Consider the following 21,666-nt stretch of genomic DNA (forward strand, 5'->3'; position numbering starts at 1 on the left):
TGGAGTTCCTTGTGTGCATGTGTGTGCGTGGGTGTGTAATCCTGCAAGCGGATGTCATTTGCATTCTCCTATCACACAAGCCTTAGAGTATGCTCAGGTATTTGCATGTTGATCTCATTTCCATGGTTACGGAGGGAAAGAGAGCAGCCTGGCAGCAGATGTCAGAAAAAAAAAATTCAGACGAAAACAGATTGAAAGCAAACCAGGCCAACACTCAAAACACAGACAGCAGCAAGGGGGAAAAAGGGTTGCTTGGTGTTTGAATTTCAATATGGGTTCAAGTTATATTTGTCAAGTTTTCAATGAATATTTAAATTTTGTATTGCTTTGTTGTTAATTTTACTAACTAATATTTTGTTTTAAGGTTTCTAAATGTGTCTACTGTCTGAGTATTCATGTTTGGAACACTGCATCTCATAAAAACAACATTTACACAATGGAATCATGTGTTTGAGATCCTTAAAAATAACCAAAAACATCCTTTAATTTTAATTTTAAAAATACTTCTTATTTACATTTTGTTTCTAGAGCACAAATACAAACCCTGCTACATTAATTCCTATGAAAACTGGTGAAAATGTAATGCGCTAAAAGAGCGACTGCTCGCATGAAGCTCTGAAACAGTGATGGAAGAGAAGATGGTGACAGACAGATGATAAAGAGGAAGAATGAAGACTGATGGCTGAAAGAACAACCTGTGTTCTCTCATGCTGGACTGAAGCCTCAAGTGTACCCTGTCAACATAGACGAACACTACACAGTACTACTACCAACCCTATAAACAAAGCTTCAAAGAGATAGGATGGTGCTGCTGCTGCTGCCGTAGCAACAACAGAGAGGTGTGAGAGGGTGGAGGAAAGAGGCAGGGAGGGGGTTGTTGAGGGGATTGGCCGGAAATGGGCTCCGCTGTGATGTCATCCGTTCCTCCCTCTGCTCTCTCGCGTCCATCCATTCATCTCCTCACATCACATCCCTCGTCTGCATGCCGTCATCCGTCAATACGGTGGATGAGGAGGAGAGAAAGAAGAAAACATTTGATTCCCACTTCGGTTTTTGGCCTTTTCTCATCCTTTAAAAACTAAGCAAAATAACAAACTGGAACAGCCTCACTTATTTATTAACGCTCACATAGAAAAGATGGTAAATTGTGAGTTTAACAGAGTGACTGTGGAGTTAAAGTTAATCTGATATGTTCAAGATAGCACGGTTTAGTCTACTTTGGTACAGATTTTATGGCAGTTTTTAGATTATATTCCAGAACAAAAAAAAAGTTTTGACCTGATAAATAATATTTATCAACACACATAAACTACAGATAAATCATGGATCTGCATTTTGCCTCAAGCACATATCTATAATACAAAATTATTATCTAAGTTTTCAAAGACACTGGATTCCAGAATGCAACACCAGCAAATACCACAGAAAAATGAGGTAAATACATCTTTTAAAAACATTCAAGAGCCTCAAGAATATAGCCTGCATTCATAAGGTTGCAAAAAAAAGAAAAAGCAAAATGCTATTAAAATGCAGTAGAAGTATCTATAATTGAAGCAGAAAAATTATATATAAGACAGTTGTAATAATAACAGTAATAATAACCTGGCTATTCTATGTATACTATACACATGTACATTTGGTTGTATTACTAGTATATTTAATGATATATCATGTATATGATGAATTTAATTGACCAATGAAAGTTATTTAGCTTGTTATTTCTCTAGGGGTGTGAACATTAACGCATTAAGACACACAGTTAAATTTAAATTTTTAACATTTTAGTATTTATTAACGCATATTAATTACACATCACAAAGAAACAGTCCTTCACTTTGCCTCAGACAGGTCAGACTTCCACAGCATGCGTTAAGACAATTTGTCGGCATGAACCCACCCATGGTCTCTTACAAAATAAATAAATATTCAATCAGTACTTAGTACTTTATTCTAGCTATTTTTATTTTTGGTTTAGATTGCAAAAAAAGCGGACTATTGTGTCATGTTACAATGACAACATTCCACTGAGCCTCGACTGACATGGGAAAGAAAAGCGATATAAATGCTGCTCGTCATGATAGATTAAAATAAAGCATCAGTTCAGAAAAAAGAATCCTCTCTTACTGATTGTTTTTGTCCAGATGATGAAGAACAGTTTTTTTCTGGGAGGAAAAAAAATTGCCAATAATCCTTATTGATCACAAGTTTCTTTCTGACAGGTTTGCATTTAATTTGTTAATTTTTTTTAATCGATTCCTGGTTCTAATTTTCACCGATTACCTTAATAAAACATACATAGCTACTAAACAACTAACTACTAAACAACTTTTAGGATTTTTTTTGTTCAAAATAAGATAATGTCTATAAATTCAGAAATACCTTGCTAAATGAACATTTTGAAATATTACTCTGATGTGCACATTGCAGTGCAATGATTACACTAATTACTCAGCTACATGAGTAATAATTAGTCACTTTTAGACATGTCTAACATTGTGTGGACTTGGAGACATTTTTGATACAAAGGTTTTTTTCTGAGTTTTGCACAGATCTAAAACAAAATAGATCCACTATTTTTTTTAAGAATTTTAAAATATAAACGCAAAAGCAACAAGCAGGATTTATATGAACAAGCAGGCTCTTTGTAACTTATTTTAAATGGGAAATTATCATGTTAATCTTTCATGACCTGTCTGGAGAGATTGGGGTGTTTTATTTTTTTACACAAATCCTAAACTATTGCTTTGCTTCAAAAATGTTTGCTATATTTTAAAGTCATTTAATTTTAACTACTACCATTAAATGACCAACAACTGTTTGGTAAGTTAAAATGGAGAAGGCCTACATTTCTCATGGCCAAACAGTTTAAATACCAATCTAAAATAAAGCGCACACACAGGCTTGTTTGTGTGTGTCTGGGCTGTGTACACAGTAAATCTGTCCCCTCCTTTAATCTTATAATCCAGTGGTTTAAGCCTTGACTGGGTGCTGCTGCATTTTCATGAATGAGTTGATGTCATTTCCAAAGTTTAAAGTAAAAGAAAGAGAAAAAAAAAACAGTGAAAACTAAAAGAGTATCACCTGGGTAAAAATTAAAAGACAGGCATGAGAGAGGAAAATATTAACAGAGATAAGTTTGGGGCAGTGTTTGAGGCTTGGTGAGTTCAGCAGCGGAAGTGGGCGCTGTGTCAGGGCGGGCGGGGGCTGTTACTCAGCATGAATCTGATCTTTCTTTTTTTTTCTCAGACTGACGTGTTTTACAGAGATGAGTGTGCTTTCCACTATTTTTTTTTCACAAATTACAATTTTTTTCTGCCTCTTTACTAAAAAGTCTGTTGGTTTTTACCACTTGGGCCTTTGATGTTGGTCAAACTAGTGAGTTTGTAGAAATGATTTTTATTTCTAAGAAAAGTCAAAACCTCTGATATCTGACCAACTTTCTTGAAAAAATAAGTATTGTTTTTTTTGGCCTGTGTCTTTTCCTGTTACTGAAAATGCTTAGAAATGAGTTGAGCTCATTTTGAAGTGAGTGTGTTGTGGGTTCAGTGCTGTTTTTGTGGAGACGGTGACGGTTAATGTGTAATTTGTCAAACTGCTCACCAAGTGCTTATCCTAATTTCAAAGCAGCTTATGCAAACACACACAGGTCTGTGTCGACTCCAGTTGTGTCTGGCTCTTGCTTAGTCCACTGAGCCCAAAGGGTGGAAGGTGACGGTTAACCTTCAGATATATTTCAGATAAACTGGACCAACGTCCCCATATGTTTAATATTTCTTGCAAGCATTTTGACAATCATTTGATTAATTTTGTGTTAGTTTTTAAGCTGACTTATTGAAAATAGTAGCTTGAAAACAAAAAAAAACAAAAGAACATTACCTTAAAGAGATAAATCCCTTATGAGACAAAGATATTTAGTGTAAAAAACAGGTTGTATATCCCTTTTTCTTGTAGAGGTTGAGTGTGAAATGTTGTCCAGATGACCCCACTTTTAATGTAAACATGTCCAGGATAGAACAAAAGTTAAAATATTCTAGCTCCGCCCCTTGTTGGAAAATAGAGGAGATGATCTTTCATATACTGGAATAAGATTCACAGGTTTTCTTCCTTTTGCACCAAACCTCTTCCAAATATAGGTGACAGGCAGGCGCTACTAAAAAGTAAAAAATATTCCCATTCCTGCTTGTCCAGTGTGAACATCGTGGACTGAAACCACGTTCAAGAACCCGCGTTTAGCACATTCTTGAACACCTGTCACATGCCTAGTGTGTCTGTAGCTTCAGAAATGCAGAAAGTAGTTTTTGCGGATGGCTGTGCCAAACAAAAGTGAAAGAAACGTGAAAGAACAGTGACGTTTTCCACCATTAGCATATTTTACTCACACACACACTTAAATTCAGTCAAATCATTGCACATGTTTTGAATAGACAAAACAGCACGTGATGAAATAATGAGATCACATTCAAAGCTACGCGTGTGTGGTCCAAACATGTTTATTCCGGGGTCACATGCTCTACAGCTTGAGGTGTAATTCCAGAACAACTACGAATGAGTACAAGTGGAAGCTCCCTGGTGTCAATTATTAACAACTCTTTGTTTCCATTTTTGAATACATTTTTTACTAGTATTTTGTTCATGCCCTGCTAGAAAATGTTTGATTTAAAGATTGTGTAAGGGATAATCCAAAGGTCAAAGCTGTCATGATGGAAGCTTCACTTGTGTTTGTTTTCAAACGTGGCAGGACAGACACACGGATTACCGACAGGAAATAGACCCATGCTGAATCCTTTGTTTCTTTGGGACTTAGTGTTCATTCATTTTATTCACTTTATAAAACAGCAAGTCCCAATCCTGGTCTTCAGGACCCACTTCCCTGCATACTTTACATGCTGTTTTCACACGTTTTTTTTATACTGCAATAACACATTTCAATCTGTTCATCATCTCTGAGTCATAGTCATATGATTTGATTTGTCGCAGAAGGGATAGAAGTAAAGAATTCCAAGAAATGTGTCCTTAAGATCGTGTTTGAGAAAAGCAGTTATAGTGCACTTATGAGATCAGGTAACCAGCCCCAGCCCAGGATTGCATGGCGCACTAGGCAAAACGGGATTCGCACTAATTGGTAGATTTTTGACTGGCATCTCCAGTGTTTAAGGTTGTTAAGGGTTCACAGAGAGAAAAAAAACAAAACAAACAAAAAAAAACAACACTGCCAGTTAAATTATTATGAGTTATTACAATAATATTTTTTACCAAAATGGCGGGGGTGAAATTCCAAGCAAAAACCTGTAAACAAAAGAGACAAAACTCTGCTTTGAGTCAGTTTTCTCGTCCTCTTCCTTCCTTTTTTGACCTTAAAGCTATCCCTGAGGGCTTGTTTTACTGCTTTTTTATCAATAAAGTTTTAAAGAAGCAGTGACCACAGCACACCCCCTTCCTCCTGGCCCCTCCACCTAGCATCAACAGGGGCTGCGTCAGGCAAGTTTGATTATGTCAAACTTTTGAGTTTTTTTATTTGTTTTTAATTATTACGTTTTTTTTTTTAATTCACACAAAAGGAGTGATGTGTTAGCCTCAGGGTAATTACATCCTACCCTCCAGATCATTTTTTTTTTTTTTTATTATTGCCCCAATGTTATCTTGAGCTTATTTCTAACTTGTATAAATTTTGACAAAATATCATTTCATTGAGAGTAAAATATTGAAAGTTATTGAAGGTTTAAGTTGATTTATTTTGGAAGAATATTCCTGCCTGTTGTTATTCATAGTAATGTTAAAAAGTTACATTTTTAAAGTTTAAAAAATGTATCTTTAGTGTGTTCAATAAATGTTTATCCTGTTTGGCCCGCGACCTAAGTCTGTTTTGGCCCCCTGTGAGATTGAGTTTGATATCCTTGTGCTAGAGTAAAATTGTCTTCACTCATGTATTCTTTCAGAGTTGCACAATAATTATTCAAAATGCTGAAACATTCTATTTTATATTATTTAAAATATTTTGTTCTCTGTGCTTCTGTTTGGTGCAGTGCGGTTCACTTGTTGTCCTTTCTCACTCCACTCCAGGGGAGTGGGAGAGATTTCAGGATTCCAGGTGGATCACCTGTGCTCCTGGTCTTGGTTATGGACAACGCCTATGACTCATCATCTCGCATCTCAGAGTGGTAGTGATTCCTGTTGGATCGTCTCTGCTCCTGTTCTTGGCCATGGACTGCGCCTCTGGTTCGTCTTGGCTGTGGACCTCGACCCCACCCATCCCCAGCTCTATCTGGCTGAACTCTATTTAAATTTGTAGTTGAAGAGTTAGACAAGCTAATTCCTCTTTAATGGTCCTGGTAAATCGCCAGTCCATCTTGGGAGAGGATTTCTCCTTCATGTGGGCATCCCTATAAGGTTTCCTTTTTTTTCCTGAATCAAGTTTTTTTCCTTACAGTGAAGGAGCGTCTAAGGGCAGGGATAACCAGTTTTATTTAGTCTGTTTAGTTTAGAAATCAGCTATTGTTTTTATGTTATGACCTACCTTCAGCTTCTGTACAGTTATCGACAGTAATGCCCAATGAGGCAATTTTTTTTGTGATATTGGGCTATATAAATAAAATTGAATTGAATTGAAAATTATCTGAAGCTGTAATGTCCTTTTATTAAAGTAATGGCTTAATCCACAAACAGCATGGGTCATTCAAATTGCCTCCGACTAGATTTTAATTGCACTTTTAGTACACACACTGCACAGGGAGGACTATCAGTAGTGATATTCTTTTCTACACCCAGTTCTTTGGAGTACAGGCCTTCAACTGGTGAGAGGGTGGTAGTTGTGTCCTGGCTGGATCACTTCCTTGAGGTTGTGCTTTTTTTGTGTGTGTGTGTGTGATTTTTTTTACCCTGGGGTTTAGTTTCATGTCTCTGCTTTAGTTTTTCTGGATTCTGGGCGGTCCTGGTTTGTCTTCCTTTCTGGCTTCTGTCTTCGAGGTGACCACCTCTGAAGGGAATGGTGGAGGGTACCCAGGAGGTGTTGGGCCTTTTATCAGGTGTGGCATCTGAGCATGATGGGCTTTGCACTGAACCCTGGGCATCCAGGGGCTTGGTTTCTGTCCCAACTCATACTCAAAAAAGAAAAAGAAAACATTGAAAAATGCTATCGAGCTACGAACACACTGGCAGCGTATAGCCCAGGGGTGTCAATCTCGAGGGCTGGCCTCTTGCTGGTTTTCCAGAAATCCTGCCTTATCTGCTGTCGATTACCTGGATCAAATGTCAATAAATATCTTCAATGGCAGGTTGTTTGGAAAACATGTTGAACATTGGGTCTCGAAGCCTGGATTCTAACACCCCTGGTTTAGCCAATGGTGTTCACAATGGACAAGCAGGGAGGGGCTTCCTCTTCTTTTTCTACTGTTTACTAGCGCATGTCCGTCACAGTTGTGCAAGAAGCTTGGCGCCAAATGTTGAAGTGGGGCAGATCTCGTAATTTGGGAATGAAAAACGTGATTAAATGAAAAACGGTTTGGTTCAATGCTAGCATCATCGAAATGGTGGATATGGATTACATTAAAGTCAGGAGAGTGGCCTTGGTTTATCTTTTCACCAGTTTAACCAAATCCATACATCACTACCAAATCCAAGCCCCTGAATGGTCAAAGTTTGACCTGATTCAATGCCCACACGTTTTGTACAAAGAGCCTGAAAATGGTAAAAAAAAAAAAAAAAACGTACGTAGCGATGCGTGAATGTTAGAGTTAAACGCGGAAGTTGCACGCATGTTTTCGTAAACTTTTTATTAGAGTGGCAGCTTGAACGTGTGTTGCCAAAGGCAGTGTTGGCATAATGTCAGGGTTGTCCAAATTTAGAAAAGAAAACCTGTGCCAGTTTGGTTTCTAAAACTTTTTTTAACCCCAGGCTCCTACAGCAAACGTCACGGCTCCAATGTGACGGGGGAGTGATCTAGCTACGGCAGATGACTCCCATTGGCTATGGGATTGCTGCAGCCACCTCGCAAAACTCCAAACTCACATAGGTTAACACGATAACCCACCTTTTATTATGATTTAGGTTAATAGCCCCAACTTCACATAGAGTTCTGTGATTTAGCTCTGGCGTCCAGTGAGAATTTGAACCCAACGGAGCAAATTCGAAGCACCGGTGAGGCCACACGGACAGTGGTGTTTGCTCTCGCACTTTTTAAGTTACAAAGACTCTGGCAGTCGCATCGGAGCCGCAATGTTTGCCGTGGGAGCCCAGGGTAAGAGGGTACAGATATTCTTTAGGTCTGTACTGAGTACACATTTTCCTGTATTTTTATTGTTTCAAAAACCAAAGTTTTTGTAATTGTCTAAAAAGACTGGTTTAGTATTTTAATTGATGGATGAAAATAAACTCTTTGGTCTGGAACAACCCAATCCAGGTGATTTGAGGCCAGCTTTTTATACTTACTTTTATAATAAGCTTTCCTAGTGGGCTCTTGATGAACTGAGAGGGTTTCAATTTTCTTATTTCTTTCAAACTAGCTTCAAGCAGGAAGTTCAGAGTCTTTTTTTCTCTCTCTTGGCCAAAAGACATGTAAAATACAAAAAACACACAAACAGTGCTAATCTTGTTCCGTTCTTCCACCCAGAAGGCCATGAAAGACAGGAGGTGAACACGGGAGGACTGAGAGGAAGCGCAGGGTTTTTGCTAATGTGACACGGTCACATTGCAGTGATTGGATTTCCTCCCAGTCAGTGTGTATGCAGTGAGTCAATTGCCCAATTGTACCCACTGCTGGAAGCACAAACTGAAACTCCTTCTTCAGAGCCTTATCACAATCTGTCTGTGCAACACAACTGAATCATACTGCGTGTTGTAACATTTGACAAGTTCTCACTTAACTTGGCATCCAACTCATTGTAAAAATATGTAGTTGGGGTTGATCTGTAGCACACCTTCTCTGCATGCACTCAATGAAACACCTCAACCAGAAAAGATGTCTTACGCATTTCCTTTCAGATCTTCCCTCATTTTCCTCACCTAAGAATGGTTTTTGGCATCTCACTACCTGTTTCCGTGGGAGGACACAGTTAGATCATCAACCAAATGAGTCCAAAAAGTTCACATTTGAGTTTTTTCAAACTGTGGTTGCTCATTAGTAAATGGAAATGTTTTTGTGGAAATTTTCAAATTGCTTTTGGCTGTTGTTCAACATCTTTTCCAGAAGTGAAAAATGAGCTCCAGACTTGGCACATGTAACAATTTAATGTACGAAGTGTGACAAGCAAATTCAGATTTGTCATAACCTTTGAATGCTGTTATCTTCTGAGAAATACTTCATTTTTTGTATATTAAGCCCTATTAGGAGTATTAGAATTGTTTTTGTTATTGATATTCCACAATATTTTTGTCAGACGTAAAATCTTTGTCAGTTCAGCAAAATGACAAAAGAATAAGTAAAAATGGAACTAGCTGAAAGCCGATTCCAATGTTCAATCCATGAAGTGGTTAAAAATAGCAAAAGACGGAGGCGAAAGCTGAACAGTCATGACTCTGATGCAAGTGTTTTATTTTTGATTTTTCGAATCAATGTTTCAGAGCCCACAACAGTGTGCAGAGCACATTCACCTACAGCTTGAGTCACCGCAGATCAAAACAAATATATTTAGAGAGGTCGTTCATAGTCAGAGGCCGTACAGTAATGCCTGCATCCAAGCCGACATTCCAGAAACAAACAGAATTTACTCAAATCAAAGCAAACTGCGGCCAGACGTTCAAATGTTTTGCAGCAAAAATAAGCACTGCTGTCACGGTATTTCCACATGCCACACCTGTAAACAATACGTGGACTATTTGTATGTGTTTGCAAAATTTCCTCTATTTGCATCTTTTAGACATTTGCAAAGTTTTGTTTATTTGTATTTGCAATTCAGCCATTTATAGATAGTTTTTCTATTTTTACATTTTTGTGGTTACATTTTCCTTTGTTTGTCCTATTTTCTTTATTCTTAGTGCATGTTTGTGAGTTTTATCACAATATTTACTAGAAGAAGTTCATGAAATAGAGAAAAAGGGCCAAGTCAGAATTTGACAAATAAAAGAGCCTTGAAAATGCCTTGTGTGCTGTTAGACTCATAAAGTATCACTAGTCCATCTTCTTCTGGTGTGATGCAGCAAGAAGCGAGATGCAGCAGGAGGTCACGGATGAACACATGAATGACCTCTAAATAAATCATGTTTGATTGTTTTTTCACTGTAGTCCATCAGAATATCTACAATTTTCGACTTCCTCTATATATAGCAAGTTTTTTTTTTCATTAGTTAAACTGTTTCTTGTTCTCCAGATGAACTTTTCTGTTGTGGATTCCTGATTAGATTATTCTCAAGTCCAGTTAAAGCTTTGACCTTTGTTTTAATGTCTTCTGGCATGTCTGTAATATACTCTATGCCGATGCACAATGACTTACAATTTATTCCTAATTTGATTCTATCAAAGACCCGTTCTGTAGTGAATCTAATAGTTTATTTTAACTGATACTTGAGTGGGGTATCATTATATTTTATCATTACATTGAATTTGACATTTACTATTTCTCAAAGAAATGCAATTCTTGACCTTGAAATGAGCTGGCAGTACAATTCTACTCAAGGGAAGTCAAGAAATTTAAAAAAAATAATCTTGTGAATGTTTTTTCCACTGTAGAATGTGTTTGGAAATGGTCTCAAATGTCCACGATTAGGGTTGGTCACAACAGAAGATCCAAATGCTTGGAGCAGGAAAGCAGCTCATAACACATTACAATAACAAAAGACAAAAAAAAAAAACAAGGCCAAACACAAGAAACAGTACAGTAACAGCTCCACAAGAATATGGCAAAGAGAAAATAAGATTTGCTGCTTTCCTTCAGAGGTCACATTTTTAAAATGTTTAATTTCTTTTCTCTATGACAACAAATTTGAATGATTTTCATTTTTCGTTACATAAAAACCATTTAGTTTTTTTTTTTTTTTTTTGGAGGAGGAGGATTGTGTCATGCAGCATCCGGCTTTCCAGGACAAGACATGAATAGAAACTATGACTCTAATTAAGTTTAAAAAAGAGGAGTATAGATGCAGTTTGAGAGCTCATAACCAGTTTAAAGAAAACCTAATTTATATGATTTCCCAAAGTGACAAACAATATTAAGTTGATGTACCAACAACACAGTTAGTGTTAGGTGACTATTGGTGCAAAGTTGTTGTAAAACTCAATCCTGGATTTTGAATCTGTACTGAACAAAACAATGTGCCATCAAATCTGGTAGTCATTAGTAAGCAAACCTAGCAAATAACAGGCAAATCTTAGCTGTACAATAAATAAATCCAAACATTTATTTTTAGAAAATTTTAAGACAAGTGGAACTAACTAAGCATGCTCCCTAAAGTCACAAGTTCAAAGAGCCTGAAAATGTTAGAAAATACCCCTTTGATTTCATTGTTGTAATCTGGAAGCTGCGCTCTTTCTTTAAACCATTCAATGTCCTAGCAGACTGCCATATAGCATAACATTTCAGATGTGAGGGGTTGAGCCACATTTACCGGACCTCTCTGCTAATCTCATTGCATTGTGACTGATATAATGTGATTTTTTTGCTCTTTTAAAGCACACTGCATTATCCACTTTGACTTTGTCATGGACACTGATTGTCTGCTATAGCTGGAGGCCAATCTGCCCATGTCCTTTGCTGTAGGACGCTTTCCATATACCTGCCCTGTGGTTAGGGGGTCACTATCCGAGTGCATATTCCGGGAACATGAGCTCTTAGATGCAGGATGCTCGTTTGTTTGGAGGACAGAACCAATTACAGTCACCGAATGTCTGAGTTTATTTTTCAAAGATGACAGCATTGTCTGATTAAGACAAATAGGGAGAGGAAATGCCTCCTCTTACAAAATATTTATCATGCCTTGAGTCCATCACAGATTAGCATTAAGATCTGGTGGCAGGGAAGCTTGGAAATGCCAAATTATATTTGAGGTTTAATGGGGGAATCAAGTTTTTCATATTATACAAAATGAACATCTTTTCTACAACTAACTCTGGCATATTTGAGGAAAACTGCAAAAACAAACAAACAAAAACTACTTCCTGATCTGTGAAGCTAAGTTTTCTCCCGCTTTGGCAATGTGTGTTTATTTAAGAATCCACTTTCATTATAAAGTCAATAAATGTATATATATGCGCGATTTGGGCTTCTGTGTTCAAAACTCTTGCGTTCATGCAGCACTATGAAATTTTTAAGTCAGTTTTAAGGCTCTACATCCAAAATATGCGTTGAAAGTTAAACCAGTTGAGCTTTGACCAATCAGAGATTTGGATTTGGTAGTAATGGCGTCCTTTTCAATTAACAGAAGTCCCAAGAGTTTGAAAATAATCTGCTCGTGGAGGACAAATTTATGAATATGGTTTGTGACCGGCCGCAAATATATGACCAAGTCTTTCGCATATTGCAGTAGAGCTGTGAAAGAAAAAGCCTGGAACAACATTAGCGAGATTTGCACCTCTTTGACATTTCACACTAAGATTCTTCCAGCTGTAGGTGGAGGACGTGCACTAGAAAACAGTAAAAAAAACAAAAACATGAAGATGCCTTTCCCTGCCTCTCTAAAGTGAACACAATATGATGAATGCATGTTTACCACCACTTTTGGTAATTAATTTAATCTCCCTACTATTCATTGATCACATTTTTATGCAGTGAAACCAAAGGTGACTAATAAAACAAATTCATTTGTGTGAACACCAAGCGGTAACTCTAGCAGGCAGGAGGTGAGGCCAACCAGGAAGTAACAAAATATTGTATTACCACAACTGACCAGAGAGGCCTATGCTTAGAGCAAGCATTTTGCCATTGACTCCCACGTCAAAAATGATCATTTTCAGCCCTCCTATAATGTCTGGTGCTGCTTAAACATTTTATTTCATCGATGGCTGCAAATTTTATTCATGACAACTCTGAAGGGAGTGAAGTTTTTTCTAAGTTAGTAGATTTAAAAAAAAAAAACTGTTTATTTTCACTTAATGAGGGTGTGCGGCTTTACGATTGACAGATGATGATCGTGGTGGATTCTGGGAACAGGACTGCAGTGTTTAGCTCATTTTATGTCTGTGCTAAACACTTGGCTTTGGTATTCACTCTTGGTTACATGAAACAAAACAAAAAACAGTTGCTAACTCATGCGTGCTAATGCAAAGTTGGAGATTGGTAAAAGTAAGATGAAGAGAGCAGAAATATGGATTTGGATGAGTTCTTAGGGGCATTTGGTAACTGGAGATATTCAATTTATTTCCAATCTTTTGAAAACAAAGGAAAAAAGATGTCAGTTAATTGGAAGTTATGTCCTGGAAATGAATTGCTTTCGACTGCCCTATGTTCACGAGCAACCTGTCTACACACCATGTCGGCTACTTTACAATGTTCAGTGTGTCTCATGTTCATGTGGGGAAATTAATGAGGTGTTGCTAAAAAAAACCAACAACAACAAAAAACGGATTTTGTGTATTTTACAAGTGTTGTGTTTAAGCCAGCTTAATTCCCTTGAGAATTAGTATGCGAGTAGAAAAAAAGTAAACTAACAAACAATTAATTACTTCTTAAATTGGGGAATAAGTAAAGTAATTTAATTACAATTTCACTCAGTAACTAAAGTTAAGTAATCAATTACTCTTTAAAAGTAATTTAACCAACACTGTTTCCTCCGTTCTTGGCCCATGCCTGTGTTAACGTAGCATGATGTGAAAAAAAGGTACCCTTCATCCATTGTTTTTCCTGAAGGAACATGTTTGGTTGTTTACATTACAGGCAAAATCATCAATGATTTAAAAACACTGCAAGCACTTCAGGGTTAATATGTTATGTGATCATTTTCCACCTCCTGCAATTATTCACTTTGCCAGAATGAGTGTGGCTTTGTAAGGTTGGATTCGCTGCAGCTTATCTTCTCCGGAAATGAATATAATGGAATGCGTCTGCATATAAATCTCTGTCTGTGTCCATGGTAAACTTGCTGTAGCATGCAGGACTGCAAAATGTGACTGTTTGTATACTTTCCATTGCCTCTGTGATGAATGCTCATCAGGGATGTTATTCACTATGAGGTTTATTATGAGGTTCTATTCTTATTGGTTTGGCAGAGGGAAAGAATACTTTACACCTAGTCTGAATAACAGTAAAAAAAAAAAAAGTTGTGTATTTTAAGCAAATATAAATGCTAACACTGCATCATAATGAGCATTCATGAGCAAAAAATAATGAGGCAAATTCTATTAGCTAGGAATCATTGCAATGAGAAAAAAACTAGTGCTCTGACCTTTTAATTCTATAAGCGTGAGCTCGGCTAAAGCTGGAAAATTAACAGGCTCCCTATTGTTGTCTCCCTATCTGAGCATGTGTAGCTTACAACAGGAGATGCCTTTCACAGTGTTCTGGAATACCAAATAAGCAGAACATAATGAGAATAAGGATGGAGTATTACTTGATTCCCATGTTCAAGACTACCCCTCTAAGTTCCTTTTTTAGTGCCTTGAAAACCTCAACACTGCAGCTGATTGGCTCCAGTATTACACTTTGTTACAACCTATTTATCACTTTTTAAAAAGAAGAATTAAAAAACCAAAACAACCAATGAGAAAAAGGCAGAGACTGTTAGAATAATAAATGTTAACATAGCTGTTAAAAATATATAGTATTGGTGAAATATCAAATGTCTTGCTCAACTAAAAAATGTTTTAGACAGAAAAACACATTTTGAAATTAGCTTTTTTATGGACAATAAGGTTCAAGACTGCAATAGGATATAAAACACTGTCAACTTCCAGATCTTAGAGGGCTTTAAAGGAAAAAAATAATAATTATGAAGGGAGTCACTACTGAAAGATTAAAACCACACAAGATAATCCGTCTTGGACATACCAGTTAGGAGTCCAATGTTTTGAATAAAAGATTTTGGAAAGCCTTGTTTTTTATTTTATTTTTATTTTTTTTTCTTTTGCAAAAGAAATAGGCTATTAAAACGATTCAAGCTTTCGTATTTTTTTAATGGAAATGTGTAGTTTTATAAACTGTTTTGATTCATCAGATTCATAGAGCTTGTTAATGTCATCAGAAAAATGCTTATTTATTTACCAATAGAATTACTAAAAAAAAAAAAATAAATGAATAAAGCACGTAGAAGAGTTATATACTTAACATTTCATTATGGATAGATCTCAGGAATTCAAGTGAAGGTTTATTTGTGACATAGAAAAATATGCATGAATTAATTTCATAGTCTTTGGCAGTTGAGATGTGGGCTGATGACGTCCAGCCTGCGTGGGATAAGCTCGGACCGTAGATGAATAACCAGAGCCTATGCCAGCGAATCATTCTAAGTGAGAACAAGGTGGAGGAGGACCACCAAACTGTCCATAATGGAAAGAGAAAACCATCCATTAACTTAAAGGCAAACATATGATTGGCTGAAAAAAGTGGGCTATTTAGCCATTGGTTCAAAGTGAAAATCTAATTGATGATGGTGTGTAGAGTGATGTAAGAACCAAGCACACATGGAAATGGGGTGGATTGTCCTTATTGAAATTGCACCCCAGTTTCACAAGTATGGAACCTTTAGGAACACCTTGATGGACAGGAGAAAGTCTGTGCCTGAGTTTACAGTTAGATTAATTGTTTAAATGTTTAAACTCAAATTGTTTAAACTGAATTTCATCACATAACAAACAGATGGTCAGGAGGAAAACTTAAACTGTCATGCTCACAGTATTTAGACATTTTCTTTGATTAAGATTAGCAATACCATAATTTTAAACAAACCTCATGTCATATGATTTAATTAAATCTATAAAAACTTTCAGAATTTCTTGTTCCATGTCCACTTTAACAAAACTGTGGGAAGATATCAGTTGTGACTATAAAAAAAGTGGGCAGAGAAAAGATGATGAGTAAATAAACACGATTTGAAGAAGTAAAATATACTTTTACACATTTGTTCTGCTTACTTTAATAGCTAAGCACTTTTTTCCAAGTTTCTACTGCTTGCGTAAGGAATATGTGTCACCTTACTCTTTGTTTTTGGCCAGAGTTAATTTTGTGACGCTTATTTTATTTAGACGGAGGCGTACCATCTGCAGCAGAAAAAAAGTAAAAACAAGCGTCTTCATCTACTTCACCTTTCAGTTAAGTTGATTTATTGAGTCATTTCATTTGTAGCAGAGGAAAAAACTCCCTACAGTAAATACATCAAGCATTCAGCTTGGTTAACCCTGCATCCTAAAGAATAAGGCTAAACCTAATCAATTTAATCAGCGACTCAAAATGTAACATGAACTGATGTGTTTGTGTTTGTTCTGCTCCACTCCCACACTGCCTCCTCTTCTTGGTCCTGAGCAAAAATCACCGGAGACAAAACATTGGCTCGGCTTTTGAACACAGGTCAAGTGTTGCTGTGTGATGCTAAAATTAATGACTGCACCATTAAAGAAAGAGAGAGGGAAAAAATTTGGATAGATGAAAAAAGTTTGAAATTATAGCATTTTAAAAGACAAGGTTAAAGACAAATTTGAGTTGATTTTCTGCAAGGATGCGGCTGTTTGCTTTGTTGTCAATGGATTCTGATCATATATTGATGCACGGTGTGTCATGATCCAGTGCGTCAGTTTTGTCATGTTCTGTTTTCCCTGTTAGTCTCACCATGTTCTGGTCAAATCACCCACAGCTGTTTTCATTTAGTTAATTGTCCTCAGCCTATTTAAGTGTCTGGTCTTCAGTTTTGCATTGTCAGGTCATCTGTTCTGTTCTGTCATGTTACTGGTTTGTGGTCTCCTGGTTTTGCCATGTTTGAGTTTATCCAAGTAAATCTTTGAGTTTCTGCCATCATGTCCTGTCTCCTGCGTTTGGGTCCTTCGCCACCACCACCACCCATGACACGGTGTCAGGAAATGGTGTTGAAACATCCAAAACACCTGGTTTGGTGATGGAAAATTAGACTTATAATTAAATTTGACATGTCAAAAGCCATAACGAAACAAAAAGCTGACAAAGCAGGTGACCTAACAAAGAAGAACTGAGAGCAGACACTTCCATACACCAAGGATCATCATACAAATCAAGACAGCTGGAAACCTAAACCTGGTGGGACTGACAAGGAAAAACAACAAATGGAACACAACTAAAGCAAAGAACGCAACTGAAAAACCAAACTTTAGTAAGGTACTCAATCCTCACACTGAAGTAAGCTGTTCAGTCATCTTCTCCTTCCCCCCTCGGCTTTTCTGCGGAGTCTCCGCAGCGAATCAGCTTCCTCCATCTAACCCTGTCCTGTGCATCCTCCACTCTAACACCAGCTACCTTCATGTCTTCCTTCACTGCATCCAGAAAACATCTCTGTGGTCTTCCTCTAGATCTCTTGCCTGGCAGCTCTAGGCTCATATAGCGTGGTGTCAATCAACACTTTCTATTTTTTTGTTTTTAGTCATTTTGATCTATTTTTTTGCCTACATTTTTTTTAACCTGAAATAATGTCTAAAATAACAAATTCTTTGTCAGGAAGGAAGGTTTGGTAGTGTCAACCTTGGTGAGAAATGTCCTCCAGCCTCATTTCTGCTTGTGCTTTTGCATGCTGGTCTTTGAGATGTGGCACAACGCCCCTATTGCTACAAGTCGTCTTTGACTTTTCCCTAAGTGCAGCTTGTTTTTGCTAAAACCTTTCAGGCTCTGGTAAATACCACTGCTTCCCCACATCCTTTGTTGTGTAAGCAAGGAAGGAGGCCAAGTTTGAAAGTGTAATTCAAAAACAATGGACTGTGTTTGTTGCTCAGTGTGCCTTTAAGTTTTGGCACGTGTTGGCTTTGCAACAACTAAAAAAAGAGGGGAATAGACTTAAATGCAAATCAACAGTTTCTGGAAGCAAAGATTACACTTTCTGGTTGATTCAGTATTAGTATCAGATGATGCAGTTTCTGAAAATTGCTCCTCTGAACCCATAACTTTCTTGTTTTGAAATATTTTCATAAAGCTGATCAATTAAAGCAGAGGTTACAGTGGAATCAACTAGCTGTCCATCACTCTGTTACTGAAGCACTTTACACATGAAGAAATCTTATCTTTAGTTGTAATAAACCACGCTTATGGTGGAGTGCTGGAACACAAGAAAGAGACAATTAAATAGGGCTCAGTGACACTCACGTAAAGAGTTATATAAAATGTGACCCACTGTTTGAGACTGGTTTGATAAAAATGTTACAAGAGCCAGGTTCAGTTCACCAGGTATTTACAATCAAAATAGCCCCTACTTGGGTGTATGGTCTTTAGATTGCCAATTTTTTAGCCATAAGATGCATTTTTAATGCACATTCAGACAAACATGTTTACTTTTTTAATGTTTGCTAAACTTGGGGGTTTTGTGAGGTCATTTCAGGATAAGATGGTTGGGCTGACAAGTTGACTTCCAGTTGTCCCAATACAAACTTAAATATGAGCTTCATTTGTCTCATTAGTCTTTGGTTAAACAAGTTATACAAAAGAAAATTAAAAAAGAAGCACAATTGTTCTTGAAGAATGACAGTTTAGTCATGTTGGATCTAAAAAAAAACCAGCATGATCTTCATTGCATTTGACTGCTTGAGCTTCTGCAAAAGGATTGTTTAAAGTAAGACAACAGGAAGCTTTAAAATTTAAACTTTTTTGCTCAATTGCTCTATTTCCTCTCTATTTGTCCCAGCTGGAACTGACAACTTCCACATTCCCAAAGTTGGGAATAATGGCCAGATAAGCCGGTCCTTGTTGCGTCTTATCAGATTTTGTGTCTCATGGTCTGTCAGGTGGCTCCCAGAGGAGTTTCACGTCCCCTTTAGAGAAGAATGGCTTCTGTCTGGGGACTCGGCAATAAAAGCATTGTTGGTTGAAGTCCTGCATTGGTGTACAGATCTCTGGAAGGTAATCTTAACCCTTCAAAGGAAATCTGAATAGGAACTTTTCAGGAAGATCTGATTCAATGAGAATGTTTTGTTTCAACTTTATTGTTTGCAATTCTTCAGATACTTTTTATTGCTAATGCCAGACAAATGTGTGAATTAGCTTTGTGTTTTGTGGTGTCTGGGCTTCAGTATGTGTTTTTCTGTTGTTTTGGGGGAGGTTAATAGCTTAACCTTTCTTTACTTCCTGTTGTATACATTATTACAGGCAGCAGTCCACTGCGAGTGGACAGAGAGAACAGTTGTGTGGTAATTAGCTTTACTCAATAAAGCTGACCTCAGGCTTTGTTCTGCCATCTGGACATGCTGTTCTGCCTCCTGTGTTTGAGTGACTGTCATGGTATCCCTCTCCTCACAATCCCGAGTGGAAAATCCCCCCGCGATACCAAATCCACTCTCTTTTTTATTATTGATTTATAGTTTTATAAATCAGTGTGTTCCAGATGTTTCCTGGGGCAACATAAAGTACTTTCAAGTTAAAAGCGTTTTAGCTGTGTTCATTGTCCTTCCTGTAACGTACTGAATAAAAAAAGCATTTACAGCACATGCTTATAAGGATTTAATTTGGTATTTGTTTGAATTTCACTGTTGTAGGTCATTCTGCTTTAATATGTGAAGATGAAGTATTTGAGAAATAACAGGGTTTAATAAAATACGTATGTCCGTCTGCCGGTCAAAGATAATCCTATATTAATTCACACAACACAATTTAGGTCATATTACTCTTCAGTTTAAATTACATTTTTAAATCAAAATAAAGAAAGTAATTTGTATTTCTGTGTGATGACCAAAGTCTTTCCTGGTTATACTGCTTTGACGACAAAAAAATGCAATGTTGTAAGTAAGAAAGAACGAAATAGACAGTGTGTCCTAATGCAGGACAAGATTTATTGTGAGTCACTTTTGCCTGTCGCAAACTGTTGCTTTCAGCAGCTTCGGCTAACAGACAAGCGTAGGGAGTGCAGTGACTCATACCAGTTTGCTCTTAAGAACCACAGAACACAATTCCTTCCAGAATGTGTGTGATAATCCTGTGTAAGGATGTGAGGAACTGCACAAGCAAGATGAGCTTTGCTTCTGCATGTGTGTGTCATGTTGTAAGGCAGGACAGAGAACAGCAGCTTATTTCAATAAAACAACTCACATATTATAAAACGTTCACTTCAAGTGAATTCAATATATACAGTTTTTAAAAGATAAATGTTTATTGCTTTAGTAATAAAACAAACCATTAAATGCAGAAAAAAGCAGACTTATTGTATTTTCCACTCTAAAAGGCCTTCATTTTTTTTTCTAAAAATGACAGTGCAGCTATAAGTCGAACAGCCTTATGGATTAAAACTTGTGCTTAATGATGTGGATGCGATTTTAGAGGTACACAGCAGTATTAAAATGTTTGGTTGGGTGTTATTGTGAATGCGCTAACGCTGCTAACGTGTAGCAGTGTCTGGCTGTGTTTTTTTACGTATTACCAACAATTTTAGGAGTTGGTGTAGTCACTTTAATTTTTGTTTTAGCAGTATTGGTTCGGTTGTTTTACAAGTTCCAAACAAGATTGGGAATTACTCGCGTTCTCAATACGCTACTGCGGCTAATGCTTCCATCGTGGCTAATGTGCTGCATGTTACAAACAAGTTACTGTGAACGCAGTTAATAAAGTCTGACAGACTGACTTATCTCTGACAGTTTTGGCTGCGCCTTACATTTCGATGTGCTTAAAATATAACACAAATTCAAACATGGACCATTCATTAACCCTGCGTCTTAGATAAAATACAAGGTTTTGTCAGAAAGAGCATCCGGCGTAAAACTAAACCATGTGTGGATTGTGAAAGCTGATTCACTCTTGCAGAAAATGCAAAAGGTGGAAAACAAAAATATTGACAGTGCGCCTTATAATCCAGTTTGCCCTAAGGAGCGAATAATACAATTATCATTTTAAACAAGTATGTTAGAAACAAAAAAAAAAAGTGTTCCCACTACTGAAATTCAGATGAACAGTGTGTAGATATTTCTAATCTAATAGATCAGTAACTGAGAGGCCTTGCTTTAAAATCTTGCAAGCTGTGACCAACATATGCCCAGAATATTAAATAAAAAGTGGGGAAAAGGGTGCTGTAATGTTATTAAAATGATTAAAATTCATACAAACATAAACAAATAAATAAAAGTAAGCATGTGTATGATATGTGTTTTCATGGGAAATATATGTACAACTTTCAGTTTTATATAGAGGGCTAAAGAACTACACAGGGAGTTGTGCAATGTTCCAAATTTGACATTCAAGGACTTTTTCCTTCTTTTTAAATGTTGCAAGACTATGGTGTCAGTCATTTTGGAAAAAGTTTTAGTTTAGTAAATTTCAAAAATATTATAAAAACAAGAACAGATAAATCATTACACTCGCTGACAACAATAGTCATTCAAGAGTCTCCATTTGAGAGAACTTAGAAACTATAAACATATCTGAATAGAAGATTGGGAGATGCTGTAGCTTATTTATACTCATTCAATTATGACAGAAGAAAATAGTTTTATAGAGATTATGGAGTTGCTCTCTGAGGTGGCCATAACAAAGCAAACCTTAATGATTTTCATATGAATAATGAAGATGCTTAACACTTTTCTTGCATTAATAGATGAACTGATCAATTGTTAAAAGGTGAAATGCTTAAAAACAAAAGTAAGGAACCTTTGAAATT

The 21,666-nt window shown here is 36.9% G+C and overlaps 1 protein-coding gene across 1 annotated transcript in view; it reads right to left on the minus strand.

Annotated features, from left to right (window-relative positions):
* Positions 1-472: 472 nt before the first annotated feature.
* Positions 473-21,666, minus strand: part of LOC112163154 (cytochrome P450 26B1) — a 50,239-nt gene continuing 29,045 nt past the window's right edge. Inside the window, exon 11 of the mRNA XM_024299381.2 lies at positions 473-978. Coding sequence (XP_024155149.1) covers positions 961-978 — 18 coding nt within the window. The 3' untranslated portion in view covers positions 473-960. The remainder of the gene's footprint in view (positions 979-21,666) is intronic.

The sequence above is a fragment of the Oryzias melastigma genome, linkage group LG12 (assembly GCF_002922805.2).
Source record: "Oryzias melastigma strain HK-1 linkage group LG12, ASM292280v2, whole genome shotgun sequence".
Lineage (NCBI taxonomy): Eukaryota > Metazoa > Chordata > Actinopteri > Beloniformes > Adrianichthyidae > Oryzias > Oryzias melastigma.